General features: G+C 40.3%; 1 protein-coding gene across 1 annotated transcript in view; it reads right to left on the bottom strand.

The window, feature by feature from the left end:
* Window positions 1-15552, bottom strand: part of LOC121307895 (E3 ubiquitin-protein ligase TRIM39-like) — a 28078-nt gene that overhangs the window by 11882 nt on the left and 644 nt on the right. Inside the window, exons 2-9 of the mRNA XM_041240223.1 lie at window positions 12982-13017; window positions 12575-12679; window positions 8592-8696; window positions 7002-7217; window positions 6407-6544; window positions 4107-4158; window positions 3574-3600; window positions 3463-3489 (exon numbers count right to left, since the gene is read on the bottom strand). Coding sequence (XP_041096157.1) covers window positions 3463-3489; window positions 3574-3600; window positions 4107-4158; window positions 6407-6544; window positions 7002-7217; window positions 8592-8696; window positions 12575-12580 — 571 coding nt within the window. The 5' untranslated portion in view covers window positions 12581-12679; window positions 12982-13017. The remainder of the gene's footprint in view (window positions 1-3462; window positions 3490-3573; window positions 3601-4106; window positions 4159-6406; window positions 6545-7001; window positions 7218-8591; window positions 8697-12574; window positions 12680-12981; window positions 13018-15552) is intronic.

The raw sequence follows: 15552 nt of genomic DNA, 5'->3' as shown, positions 1-15552 counted from the left end.
TGAAGAGCTACAGACCAATTTGTGGGTTTTGAACCTTAGCAGAGGTCAAAGGTCATGGGTAATGACATTTTTTTAATGACACGCATGACTTCCTACATGTGTTCCATATGAACTATGACTATCTGTGATCCCTGAGGCGCAAGGAGCCAGTTTTTAGTGTGACCTTTTGGAGAGGTCAAAGGTCGTAGGTGATGACATTTTTCAAAGAGCACATATGTCTTCCTATACGCGTTCCATTATAACTATGACCCCATCGGCATGCCCTAGGAGATAAAATTTAAACGTTAATTCCAATATAGCCGCCAAATCATATGACCAATCTACTTTAGATTTTAGTGGTTATTACTTTATTATGGGCCACACAACTGTACCAACATTGAAGAGCATACGTGCAACATTCTTCTTGTTATGGGTCATAAAAGTCGTTTTTCAATTATCAATACAGCCGCCAAACCATGTGACCAAAACACGGCATTTTAAAACTGACAGTTTTAGTTTGACCTTTTGGAGAGGTCAAAGGTCGCGGGTGATGACATTTTTTCATAGAGCACTGCAACCAGGATGGCTTGCAATGGTGGCGTCAGACCCGGAAGAACACAGACTCCAAAAATAAGGACTGGCTGGTGAAAACTGAGCCGTGGCGCTCAGTATATTTATTAAATGATAAAACAAACAAAACAAACCACTGAAAATAAAAGGGCGCGTTGGGCAAACACAGACAGACAAAACGCAAAATGGACTTGGACGAACCCCACAAACAAGTACCGGGATGGTTTTCAGCTAGCATGCTCTATCAACTGCTATATTATTAAATTAACTCTCCTCTCTCTCACCTGATCTCCACTCTCGAAAAAATGTAAACATAAAATTTAAATGTAAATTCCAATATGGCCACCAAACTATGTGACCAATCTGCATTCGATTTTAGTGGTTATTACTTTATTATGGGCCGCACAACTGTACCAATACTGAAGAGCATATGTGCAACACTTTTCTTGTTATGGGTCATAAAAGTCATTTTTCAATTATCAATATGGCCGCCAAACATGCCATTTTGAAATCGACAGTAGTTGACATTACCCTCTACCAACTTACTCGGTCTCGTGTCTCTAGTGTATTGCAGTATGGATTTATACTTTAATATATGTAAATATAGCACTCGTGAAACTGTTCTTTTGCTCAGTGCATCCATGTTTTTTAACGAAAAAGCGGGGATTTTACAAAACTTAGAAAGGACCATCTCATGAGCAAACATGACAATTTTGGTGCCGATCAACAGTGCGGTTTCAGACAAAAAGATCTTTGAATATTTTGTGCAACTCCAACGCGGCAGGCAAACCAACCATCCAACTGATTTTGTTTCAATGTTTTTTTCTTTTTTATATGCTGACACTGTCAGATCTCCATCTTAAGTCATTTTTGTCGACATGAGTTTTGAAAATTGTCCAATATTTTCATGAGATCTAGCCTAGTGGCCAAACTGTGAACTTTTTCCACTCGGGGACGCCAGTCTGGTTGTCCACACATAGGCATTTACTTACGTATGCGTTTTCATGACTCTGCGACGAACTGTTGGCGGAAAAATAATAATAATAATAATAATAATAATAATAATAATAATAATGGAAGCCTAATAATATTAGAAATGTGCATTGCTAAGGGGGCTAAAACCAATTCCAAAAAGTTTTCCCAATATTATAACAGCAAAAGAAGATTCAAGGAGTAGGTAAAATGTCTAAGCCATATAAATAGCAACATCATAGATGAAGAGAAAAAAATATATTAAATGATTACTTTTCACAAAGGAGGATACGGACATGCCCCACATGTCGACCTGTTCCTATCCAGTTTTAAATAACTTTAGCATAACAGAGGCAGAAGTGTTAAAGGGACTAGGAGCTCTTAAAATAAACAAATCCCCTGGGCTGGATGAGATCCTCCAAGTAGTACTCAAAGAAATGAAAGATGTTATTTACAAACCGCTAACCAAGATCATGCAACAGTCTCTTGACACAGTGGTTGTACTGACAGACTGGAGAATTGCAAACGTAATACCGATCCACAAAAAGGGAGACAAAACCGAACCAGGTAACTACAGACCAATAAACCTGACTTCTATTATATGCAAACTTATGGAAACTATAATAAGATCCAAAATGGAAAATTACCTATATGGTAACAGTATCCTGGGAGACAGCCAGCATGGCTTTATGAAAGGTAGATCGTGTCTAACTAATCTGCTTGATTTTTTCGAGGATGCAACATTGACAGTGGATAATTGCAAAGCATATATATGACATGGTTTATTTAGATTTCCAGAAAGCGTTTGACAAAATCCTGCATAAAAGATTAATTCTCAAACTGAATGCAGTAGGAATTCAAGGAAATGCATGCATATGAAGTGGTTAACATGTAGAAAACAGAAAGTACTGATTAGAGGAAAAACCTCAAAATTGAGCGAGGTAACCAGTGGAGTACCATAGGGATCAGTATTAGGTCCTCTGCTATTCCTAATCTACATTAATGATTTAGATTCTGGTATAGTAAGTAAACTTGTTAAATTCGCAGGCAACACAAAAATAGGAGGAGTGGCAAACACTGTTGCAACAGAAAAGTCATTCAAAATGACCTGGACGAGATTCAGAACTGGGCAGACACATGGCAAATGACATTTAATAGAGAAAAGTGTAAGGTACTGCACGAAGGAAATACAAATGTACATTATAAATATCATAAGGGAGATACTGAAATTGAAGAAGGAATCTATGAAAAAGACCTAGGAGTTTTTGTTGACTCAGAAATGTCTTCATCTAGACAATGTGGGGAAGCTATAAAAAAGGCCAACAAGATGCTCAGATACATTGTGAAAAGTGTTGAATTTAAATCAAGGGAAGTAATGTTAAAGCTGTACAATGCATTAGTAAGACCTCATCTTGAATATTGTGTTTAGTTCTGGTCACCTCGCTACCAGAATTATTCCGGGTTTAAAAGGCATGTCATATGCAGACAGACTAAAATAATTTAATCTTGAACAAAGAAGACTACGTGGTGACCTGATTCAAGCAATCAAAATTCTAAAAAGTACTGACAATGCTGACCCAAGGGACTTTTTAGACCTGAAAAAGGAAACAAGGACCAGGGGTCACATATAGAGATTAGATAAAGGGACATTCAGAACAGAAAATAGGAGGCACTTTTTTTACACAGAGAATTGTGGGAGTCTGGAACCAAACCCCCTGTAATGTTGTAGAAGCTGACACCCTGGGATCCTTCAAAAAGCTCCAGGTTGAGATTCTGGGATCAATAAGCTACTAACAACCAAACGAGCAAGATGGCCGAATGGCCTCCTCTCGTTTGAAACTTTGTTATGTTCTAATATAGAGCTGTCTGTCAGTACTAGTAATACCAAAAATCAATCTGAAATATCAGACTTTAGCAATACATGGTAAAATGAAAGAGTACCTGATGCCTTGTGAATCCACTGCCAGACTAGAAAAAAATGAAAAATACATAAAATATAAACGGTAGAAGGTAACACTTGAAAATCAACAAAACTTCAATGATGAGAAATACCTGAATCTGTGATGCATCTCCCAGCACCTGTGTGACGAGATAAAGACAGAGTTGGCAAAGAATTGAATTGACATTCCAGTCTGAAATATAGCTGGATCTCTTTAAAGATCCAGTATAATACTTCCTATTGAAGTTTATCATGGTGCTGCCTGACTGGAAAGAATTAAGGAGCTAATTCAGGGATTGAAGACAAAAACGAAACAATACCACCAAGCTGCAGGACAGTAATAATGATAGTAATACTGATAGATACACTGATAGAAATACTGATAAACACACTGATAGAAATACTGCCAAAAAAGTGCTGAAAGTTATTTCAAGTGATACAGGAAGATAGGAAACAGCACCCCTTACAGGTGTTGTTATAACTTATGAATGTGATACTGACTCTTTTTTCTTCATTATTTTTTAGTAAGCAAATCAAAACAGTTATTTTCTTTTTTGTTGCACAAACAGGAATGTCATAGTTCTGAGTTCTTGTGCTGGGATGACCATAGATCCATTTTAGAAGTGTTCAGGTTTGTGATACTCACCAGTATTGAATGTTTTTAGCGTTCTAGAAAACCACATCTCAGTAATAATTCCCTAAGAAACAGTAATCCAGAGTCAAGGGAGAAATACAAATAATGCTTGACAGCTGTCTGTGAGCGTGTTTATATAGCAGTGCATGTACAGAGGATTCACCACTCCTAGTCTAGTCATCATCCCTAGTGAGTGTGTTTATATAGCAGTGTATATACAAAGAGGATTCACCACTCCTAGTCTAGTCATCATCCCTAGTGAGTGTGTTTATATAGCAGTGAATATACAAAGAGGATTCACCACTCCTAGTCTAGTCATCATCCCTAGTGAGTGTCTTTATATAGCAGTGAATATGCAAAGAGGATTCACCAATCCTAGTCTAGTCATCATCCCTAGTGAGTGTCTTTATATAGCAGTGAATATGCAAAGAGGATTCACCAATCCTAGTCTAGTCATCATCCCTAGTGAGTGTGTTTATATAGCAGTGAATATACAAAGAGGATTCACCAATCCTAGTCTAGTCATCATCCCTAGTGAGTGTGTTTATATAGCAGTGAATATACAAAGAGGATTCACCAATCCTAGTCTAGTCATCATCCCTAGTGAGTGTGTTTATATAGCAGTGTATATACAAAGAGGATTCACCACTCCTAGTCTAGTCATCATCCCTAGTGAGTGTGTTTATATAGCAGTGAATATACAAAGAGGATTCACCACTCCTAGTCTAGTCATCATCCCTAGTGAGTGTCTTTATATAGCAGTGAATATGCAAAGAGGATTCACCAATCCTAGTCTAGTCATCATCCCTAGTGAGTGTGTTTATATAGCAGTGAATATGCAAAGAGGATTCACCAATCCTAGTCTAGTCATCATCCCTAGTGAGTGTGTTTATATAGCAGTGAATATACAAAGAGGATTCACCAATCCTAGTCTAGTCATCATCCCTAGTGAGTGTCTTTATATAGCAGTGAATATACAAAGAGGATTCACCAATCCTAGTCTAGTCATCATCCCTAGTGAGTGTGTTTATATAGCAGTGAATATACAAAGAGGATTCACCAATCCTAGTCTAGTCATCATCCCTAGTGAGTGTGTTTATATAGCAGTGAATATACAAAGAGGATTCACCAATCCTAGTCTAGTCATCATCCCTAGTGAGTGTGTTTATATAGCAGTGAATATACAAAGAGGATTCACCAATCCTAGTCTAGTCATCATCCCTAGTGAGTGTGTTTATATAGCAGTGAATATACAAAGAGGATTCACCACTCCTAGTCTAGTCATCATCCCTAGTGAGTGTGTTTATATAGCAGTGAATATACAAAGAGGATTCACCAATCCTAGTCTAGTCATCATCCCTAGTGAGTGTGTTTATATAGCAGTGAATATACAAAGAGGATTCACCACTCCTAGTCTAGTCATCATCCCTAGTGAGTGTGTTTATATAGCAGTGAATATACAAAGAGGATTCACCAATCCTAGTCTAGTCATCATCCCTAGTGAGTGTGTTTATATAGCAGTGAATATACAAAGAGGATTCACCACTCCTAGTCTAGTCATCATCCCTAGTGAGTGTCTTTATATAGCAGTGAATATACAAAGAGGATTCACCAATCCTAGTCTAGTCATCATCCCTAGTGAGTGTGTTTATATAGCAGTGTATATACAAAGAGAATTCACCAATACTAGTCTTTAGTAATCCTAAGAAAATAATACAATTTAGGGAACTTCTCTTGTGAGAAGACTTGCACAAAAAAATAATCTACATCTATCTGAAGAGCAGGCGTGGGCGATTATCAATTCAGAAATTCAAGATATTTAGTAACTCCAGTAGGGAGGAAACACAGGGAACAAATACCCCCCAGCATCACAAACCAGAGGGGCGGTCCATACTGCTGTCAATCACTACAGTTTTCTGCAACTGCAAGGTCTGCACTAATTGAACCCAAACTTTAGGAAGTCAACCCCTTTTTATTAATGGGGCGGCACAGTAACAATGATGTCAACAGTGTTTGCAGCGCTGGCTTTGAGAATGATATTTGTGTCCAGTAGTAATACAGCCAGTAGCTGGGCTGGGTGGTTATTGACCCTCTCTCCATAGAGAGAATATATTTGTATTACAGTATGTGTCAAATGGCACAGATATTAACATCAGGCAAAGTATTATTAAGTGCACTTTAATAAAATGATTGCTTGTCTGCTAATGCATAGAAATGATTATCTCCCTACCCCTGTGTGCTCCACTGGGACACAAAGCACATGTACAAGTATAGAGCCGAGTTCTGCTGTGGGTTTATCTTGCTGCTCTCACCTTGTCTGCTTCCTCCTTGATCAGGACCCACATGATGAACTCCATGATGGGCAAGATGTTTCTCAGCTTGCCTTGTTTCCACTCCTTCACCAGCTCTGCAAGATCCTGCTCTACAGCCTCCCCCGCTGAGACAGAGTTCTGGTTTAAAGACCATATAAATTAGGGGATAAGGGGTGTTCACTCTAGACCACAGTGTGTCAGGAACTCTAGAGAAGGGTTTCATTTGGGCAATCTTTTTAAATGAATCACACAAACATGTCAGTTTCACACATTCCTGCCATGGATGTGCAATCAAAACAGAACATCATTCTGCTATCTCCCTGTCGTCATTGCATACCAATCTAAATGGAGCCTCGTTGTGAAAAAAAACTACCTGATATCAGAGACTATATTTACTAAATGAACCTATCTACATTGTAGCAGCAAATGAAAACAAGCACTTTATAACAGTGATTAACTCATGAATGAAAGAATAAAAAGATATCCTGTTCAGAACAGATCACTAGCAGTGTGGCTGTGTAGGAATGAGGGAGATACAGGAACCTCTTTTGGGATGCACCGATGGACAGTTCAGACCCAGCTGTTGAAATATTACCTGTAGCACTGTCTTCAGCTCCCTTGCCCACTCCATGATGATGTCATGAACATCCTTCAGTCTTTGCTCCTCCTCTTGGCTCAGCTCCTCCCCCTGGTTTTGCCCCACCCACTCACTTAGCTCCTCCCCCACTGGTCCTGGGAGATCCTCTCTGTTTCTCAGCTCTGCCTCTTTTCCTCTCTCAACCTGCCCAGCACTCTGGCTTTGCTTTGGTGTCTATGAACAGAGCAATCAGAATATCAGTGTTCTCAGGGCAGCAGCTCCCCTTCTCTCAGCCAGTCCAGCTCTCTTGTTTTGACTCCCAGAGAGATCACAATTCATTCTCTCACTGAAACACAGTGAAGTTACACGTTAACAATAGACTGCACTTGCAATATGTAGATCACTAGCTGATTCATTTGGTAGGCAAACTTTATTTAAGATGGGCAAGGCACAGGCAAACACTACCAATGATATAAGAGTAGTATTAGCATAAGGAATTGCAACGTTACTGTGCACATTTACTATGGTAAAATTTTAAGGGCATTCTGTAATATATTAAACAAAATCACATCTTCCTGACACCCAACTCTCACTGCCTGTGAACCCGATTCTTAGCTATCACTGCACCCTGCCTGTGACCCTGATTCTCAGCTCTCCCTGCCTGTGACCCTGATTCTCAGCTCTTCCTGCCTGACCCTGATTCTCAGCTCTCACTGCACCCTGCCTGTGACCCTGATTCTCGGCTCTCACTGCACCCTGCCTGTGAACCTGATTCTCAGCTCTCACTGCACCCTGCCTGTGACCCTGATTCTCAGCTCTCACTGCACCCTGCCTGTGAACCTGATTCTCAGCTCTCACTGCACCCTGCCTGTGACCCTGATTCTCAGCTCTCACTGCACCCTGCCTGTGAACCTGATTCTCAGCTCTCCCTGCCTGTGAACCTGATTCTCTGCTCTCCCTGTCTGTGAACCTGATTCTCAGCTCTCCCTGCCTGTGAACCAGATTCTCATCTCTCACTGCACCCTGCCTGTGACCCTGATTCTCAGCGCTCACTGCACCCTGCCTGTGAACCTGATTCTTAGCTCTCCCTGCCTGTGACCCTGATTCTCAGATCTCCCTGCACCCTGCCTGTGAACCTGATTATCAGCTCTCACTGCACCCTGCTTGTGACCCTGATTCTCAGCTCTCCCTGCCTGTGACCCTGATTTTCAGCTCTCACTGCCTGTGAACCTGATTCTCAGCTCTCCCTGCCTGTGACCCTGATTTTCAGCTCTCACTGCACCCTGTCTGTGAACCTGATTCTCAGCTCTCACTGCACCCTGCCTGTGACCCTGATTCTCAGCTCTCCCTGCCTGTGACCCTGATTCTCAGCTCTCACTGCACCCTGCCTGTGAACCTGATTCTCAGCTCTCACTGCACCCTGCCTGTGACCCTGATTCTCAGCTCTCACTGCACCCTGCCTGTGACCCTGATTCTCAGCTCTCACTGCACCCTGCCTGTGAACCTGATTCTCAGCTCTCACTGCACCCTGCCTGTGACCCTGATTCTCAGCTCTCACTTCACCCTGCCTGTGACCCTGATTCTCAGCTCTCACTGCACCCTCTTTACCTGGATCAGCTTGTCCAGCTCATCAGCCCATTTCATGATGAAGCAGCGACACTCTTCCAGGCTGCACGTATCCTCACTGGACACAGTGGCAGGTATAGCAGAGTTCTGAAATCAATCAGTAACATATCATTCAAACAGGGAATTTAACCACAAACACTGCAGAAACCAGTATACTCAATTCAGCCACAATAGAGAGATATCCTGCTCTCTAATTGGCTGAGATGGTACAGATGGTAAATTCGAATCACATACTACAAGCTGAGCATATCTCATATGTCAGTGACTTGCTCACCTGCTACAGTAGAGTCCTGTCACTCCACAAACCTAACAAAACCTAATGGCTTCAAGTATTGAGATGCCACTCCATGAAGGAAGCTCTGACTGCTTTCTGAATACAGTCCACGCTGTATTCTGTTATTATATATTGTTATTATCCCTCAGCTGCTCACTCCATGAAGGGCCCCCTCAATAATGATTGAAGTGATTTCTGAAAAGCAGCCTAAGAAAACAAATCACCTGTTCTGTGGTTCAAGTCAATCCTTCTTTACCAATTTCAGAAGCATTTAAACTAGAAAGGAAGGGGGGAGAAATCAACAAAAAAACAGAAGGGAGACCGCATCAAAACAAGAACAACAACTCAGGTAAGACAACCATTAAATGTATTTATCTAAATGCTAGAAGTATCAGAAACAAAATTCTAGAACTTGAAGCTACTGCACTAACAGGTAACTATGATGTGATAGGTGTTACAGAAACGTGGTTGTCTGAGAGTTATGGGGACGAATATAATATTTGTGGGTATACACTGTATAGGAAAGACAGGCAGGACAGAAGAGGAGGAGGGGTAGCGCTATACATAAGAAACAGTCTTGAAGCCCAGGTGTTAAACCTGGACAAAGAAAATAAAACCGAATCAATATGGGTCAGAATAACGGACAAAAATTCAAAGGGCATAATAACAGGAGCATGCTATAGACAGCCAGATTCAGACGGTGAGCACAATAATCTGTTATACAATGACATTAGAAATGCGTGTAGCAAAGGAGAAGACATACTAATGGGGGATTTCAACTTCCCCCAAATAAAATGGGAAAACCCGGTGGGGAGCACGAAGGATGAAATAGAAATGGTGGAAATGACAAATGACTGCTTCCTAACACAATTTGTCACGGCACCGACTAGAGGGGAGACATGCCTTGATTTAATCTTTTCAAATAACAAAGACAGAATAACTAAAACAGAGGTCAAAGAACCACTGGCAAACTCAGACCACAACATGGTCTCATTTGAAGTGTTTTTTAAATCCCCAAAAGTAATGACTAAAGCTAAGGTTTACAATTTTAGAAAAGCAAACTATGAAGGTATGAAACAGAGACTAACAGAAGTAGATTGGAGTAAAATAGAGAAAACACCCACAGAAGAAGGATGGTTGTTCTTCAAAAATGTAGTACTAGAGGCGCAAAACAATTATATCCCTAAAGTAGACAAATCTAAATGTAAAACTAAATTGCCAAAATGGTTTAATAGATCAATTAAAAAAATATTCAGTGAAAAAAGGCACTTTACAGAGCATTAAAAAAGGACCAAAAAGAAAGTACGCAGAAAGAGTACACAGAACTGCAAACGCAAGTCAAAAAGGAAGTTAGAAAGGCCAAGAGAGAAATAGAAATGAACATTGCTAAGGGAGCTAAAACCAATTCCAAAATGTTTTTCCAATATTACAACAGCAAGCGAACATTCAAAGAGGAGATTAAATGCTTAAGAGATACAAATGGCAAAATCGTAGATGAAGAAAAAAAAATAGCAAATATATTAAATGATTACTTTTCACAAGTTTTTACAAAGGAAGATACTGACAACATGCCCCACATGTCATCCAGTTCCTATCCAGTTTTAAATAACTTTAGCATAACTGAGGCAGAAGTGTTAAAGGGACTAGGAGCTCTTAAAATAAACAAATCCCCTGGGCCGGATGAGATCCTCCCAGTAGTACTCAAAGAAATGAAAGAAGTAATTTACAAACCGCTAACCAAGATCATGCAGCAGTCTCTTGACACAGGGGTGGTACCGACAGACTGGAAAATTGCAAACGTAATACCGATCCACAAAAAGGGAAACAAAACTGAACCAGGTAACTACAGACCAGTAAGCCTGACTTCTATTATATGCAAACTTATGGAAACTATAATAAGATCCAAAATGGAAAATTACCTATATGGTAACAGGGTCCTGGGAGACAGTCAACATGGTTTTAGGAAAGGGAGATCGTGTCTAACTAACTTGCTTGATTTTTTTGAGGATGCAACATCGATAATGGATAATTGCAAAGCATATGACATGGTTTATTTAGATTTCCAGAAAGCTTTTGACAAAGTCCCGCACAAAAGATTAATTCTCAAACTGAACGCAGTTGGGATTCAAGGAAACACATGTACATGGATTAGGGAGTGGTTAACATGTAGAAAACAGAAAGTACTGATTAGAGGAAAAACCTCAGAATGGAGTGTGGTAACCAGCGGTGTACCACAGGGATCAGTATTAGGTCCTCTGCTATTCCTAATCTACATTAATGATTTAGATTCTGGTATAGTAAGCAAACTTGTTAAATTTGCAGACGACACAAAAGTAGGAGGAGTGGCAAACACTGTTGCAGTAGCAAAGGTCATTCAAAATGATCTAGACAAGATTCAGAACTGGGCAGACACATGGCAAATGACATTTAATAGAGAAAAGTGTAAGGTACTGCACGCAGGAAATAAAAATGTACATTATAAATATCATATGGGAGATACTGAAATTGGAGAAGGAATCTATGAAAAAGACCTAGGAGTTTTTGTTGACTCAGAAATGTCTTCATCTAGACAATGTGGGGAAGCTATAAAAAAGGCTAACAAGATGCTCGGATACATTGTGAAAAGTGTTGAATTTAAATCAAGGGAAGTAATGTTAAAACTGTACAATGCACTAGTAAGACCTCATCTTGAATATTGTGTTCAGTTCTGGTCACCTCGCTATAAAAAAGATATTGCTGCTCTAGAATGAGTGCAAAGAAGAGCGACCAGAATTATTCTGGGGTTAAAAGGCATGTCATATGCAGACAGGCTAAAAGAATTGAATCTGTTCAGTCTTGAACAAAGAAGACTATGTGGCGACCTAAAGAAGCTGCTTGATGAGATTTTGGGATCAATAAGCTACTAACAACCAAACGAGCAAGATGGACCGAATGGCCTCCTCTCGTTTGTAAACTTTCTTATGTTCTGATGTTCTTATTTCAAAGTTAACCCAGCAACATCCCCACAACTCTCTTTAAAACACAACATTCTGTTTTTGACCCAGTTTTGTCCTAAATAAAACTTGACACTAATTTATGCTGCCATGCAATTGACACTAGATTTGTTTATTTAGAATCATTGCCTCTGTGGGTTTGGATTGGATGCCAGGCTCTCTCAGTTGAGGTGGGAAGAGGAGCTTTGTTTTTGTGTGTTTTTGTGTTGCTGGGGTTCAAATGATTGAATAGCCTATGGCCTCTTCCAACAACCCTTTTCACAACCCTCAAGTCACATGTAATGCACAACTGTTGCTCTCAATGCTGTTTCTATTCTGTTCCATACTTTGTACCTTAACTTCTTTTTTGATCCTCCACCCCCCCCCCCCCCCCCCCCCCCCCCCCACACACACACACACACACACACACCTCACCCCTCTCTGTACCTGCAAGCTTCTTTGCAATATCTGACAAGATGAAATACTGACTCCCTACTTTAGCCCCTTTCTTCCCCATCTGCCTCTCTCCTCTCCTGTAACCTCAGGACTCTCCTTTCAATCCCCTCTCCACTGCACATCTCTCTCTAATAACCAGAACCAATAATGCTCACTCCCCCATCCCTCCTCCCCTCTCTCTCCAATCTCCTCTCTCTAATAACCAGAACCAATAACGCTCACTCCCCCATCTCTCCATTCTCCCCTGCGCTCTCTCTCTGTACCTTCATGACTCTGTTCAGCTCCTTTGCCAGCTCCACGATGGAGTGTCGACACTGTTCCAGGCTCCATTCACCAACCTCTTGATGTCTGGACTTTCTATCAGACCTCTGTGGGATGAGCGAATAATTACAAACCTTCAGGATGGGTTCAGATCTTCATTATTCTACTGTAGTTGCTCACATACACCTTTCTAAAAATGATTCATATACAAAACTACTGTGGATTAATAATACCATTAATATCCTTTGAATAAGAAACTCTTAAATTGATGATATACATCATGACACTTAACTACATCCAGCCTTCTCATCTCTCTCTCTTTCCCAATTCTCTTTCACTCACAAACTCCCCTTTTCTTTCCCCCTGTCTCATCCACCTGTCATTTAACAATTCCCCCCTCATTCTATACCTTGAAAACTCTCCTGATCTCTGTCAAACCAGGAATCTGCAAAAGAGAAGTTCATTTTTTAAAACAGTTCACCGTGGTTTAATGATACAACTCGTAAGATGAAATATGAGGGCTGTAAACTAGAACGGAGATGGCGGGAATCTAAACTGTGTTTTCATTACATCATATGGAAGGGGCACCTGGTTATATATAGGAAGGCTCTGGTGTTGGCCAGATCATTATATTATTCTAATGTAATTGAAACAAATAAAATAATCCTAGATTCCTTTTTTTACCCTAGATAAATGAAATAATCCTTCCCCTAACAGTCCCACCCTTCACATTGCGATTCCACAGACACCTTCTTGACATATTAAGGCTTAGGAGGGCTTTTTCTTTGATTACCTTACAGGAGAGGACAGTGCTAGTTCAACACATGATAGCTACTACATGCTCTTTTAATTCTATTCCTACAAAACTGTTACCAGATGTTCTTGGCATCTTTGATACCTACATTTTAAACATGAAAAATGGTTCAATTTTCTCCAGTATAGCACTTAAGATAGCTGTGGTAAAGCCTATGCTTAAAAAAAACCCAATTTGGATCCTGAAGTCCTCAATAACTATAGGCCAATCTCCAACATACCATTCTTAGATAAGGTTCTAGAGAGACTTGTTGCAATTCAAATTACAAATATTTCTAATTCTTAATGGTATATTCAAGAAATTTCAGTCTGGTTATCATGCTGCACACAGCACCAAGACGGCCCTTATCAGAATCTGCTGATAAGCTCTGACTCTGGCTTTCCATCAGTTTTAATTAATCTAGATCTAAGTGCTGCCTATGATACTGTAGACCATTCCATCCAATCATCTTGAAAGCACAGTGGAACTGTCTGGCCTTGTCCTATCCTGGTTCAAATCTTATCTTTCTGATAGGTTTCAGCACATCTCTATTGGAGAGGTAGAATCAGCATTATCGGAAGTTGTCTGTGGTGTTCCACAGGGCTCCATTCTGGGTCCCTTGATGTTTTCATTATATATGCTACCGTTAGGTGACGTTATCCACAAACACGGAGTGAACTTCCATTGCTATGCTGATGCTACCCAGCTATATTTGTCCCTAAAGCCAGGAATTTCTTCTGCCTGGGTGTTAGCTACTTGCCTTACAAACAGCAAGCATTGGATGTCACAATGTTCTAATGTTGAATTCAGATAAAACAGAGGTTATGCTAGTGGGAACACAGAACCAACTAGAAGGAAATGTGGGATTACATGAGCCCGACCCTTGTAGTCTCTCATCAAAACTAGAAATTAAGAGTTTGGGGGTCATCTTTGATCCTGATCTATCATTTAAGTCTCATATTAGGGAAGTTACTAAAGTATCTTTTTACCATTTAAGAAATATAGTCAAACAGAACAATTATTTCCGTATCTGATGCCGAGAGACTAATGCATGCCTATAACTGATCTCCAATTGATTTTTGTAATGCACCTTTTAAGGTGTGAGGTATCCTGCTTGCAGTTTGTTCAGAATATCACCTAGAATTCTGAGTAAACCCAGGAAAAGTGAACATATTACCCCTGTTTTGGCCTCTTTACACTGGCTCCCTGTGCAGTATAGAATTGATTTTAAGATTTTGCTGTTAACTTACAGCCCTGAATGGATTAACACCTAGTTATTTGCAAGGGTTTCTGACCCTGTATCTTCCAAACTGCACCTTGAGATCACAGAATGCGGGGCTGCTGGTTATTCCTAGGATCAACAAAAGCAACACGGGAGGCAGGGCTTTTCTTAGTTTGCCAGGGAATCTGGGACCAGTGGAAGTGCAGCTGGATCGATCTTGTCTCCTTATTAGACTCCGGATTGCCTTGGAATTGAGTAACGGGATCGTTGAGCACTGATTCAGTAGCAACACACTGTGTCTCGTTCATAATGGTCAGTCAATTACAAACACACTGTGTCTCGTTCATAATGGTCTGTCAATTACAAACACACTATGACTCGTTCATAATGGTCTGTCAATTACAACCACAGTGTCTCGCTCTGGTCAGTCAATTACAAACACACTGTGACTCGTTCATAATGGTCTGTCAATTACAAACACACTGTGACTCGTTCATAATGGTCTGTCAATTACAAACACACTGTCTCGTTCATAATGGTCTGTCAATTACAAACACACTGTCTCGTTCATAATGGTCTGTCAATTACAAACACACTGTGTCTCGTTCATAATGGTCTGTCAATTACAAACACACTATGACTCGTTCATAATGGTCTGTCAATTACAACCACAGTGTCTCGCTCTGGTCAATCAATTACAAACACACTGTGACTCGTTCATAATGGTCTGTCAATTACAAACACACTGTGACTCGTTCATAATGGTCTGTCAATTACAAACACACTGTGACTCGTTCATAATGGTCTGTCAATTACAAACACACTGTCTCGTTCATAATGGTCTGTCAATTACAAACACACTGTGTCTCGTTCATAATGGTCTGTCAATTACAAACACACTATGACTCGTTCATAATGGTCTGTCAATTACAACCACACAGTGTCTCGCTCTGGTCAGTCAATTA

Source organism: Polyodon spathula, chromosome 60 (genome assembly GCF_017654505.1).
Source record: "Polyodon spathula isolate WHYD16114869_AA chromosome 60, ASM1765450v1, whole genome shotgun sequence".
In the NCBI taxonomy this organism is placed as follows: domain Eukaryota; kingdom Metazoa; phylum Chordata; class Actinopteri; order Acipenseriformes; family Polyodontidae; genus Polyodon; species Polyodon spathula.
The sequence above is the reverse complement of the archived record's forward strand: the minus strand, read 5'-3'. Positions and strand labels throughout refer to the sequence as shown.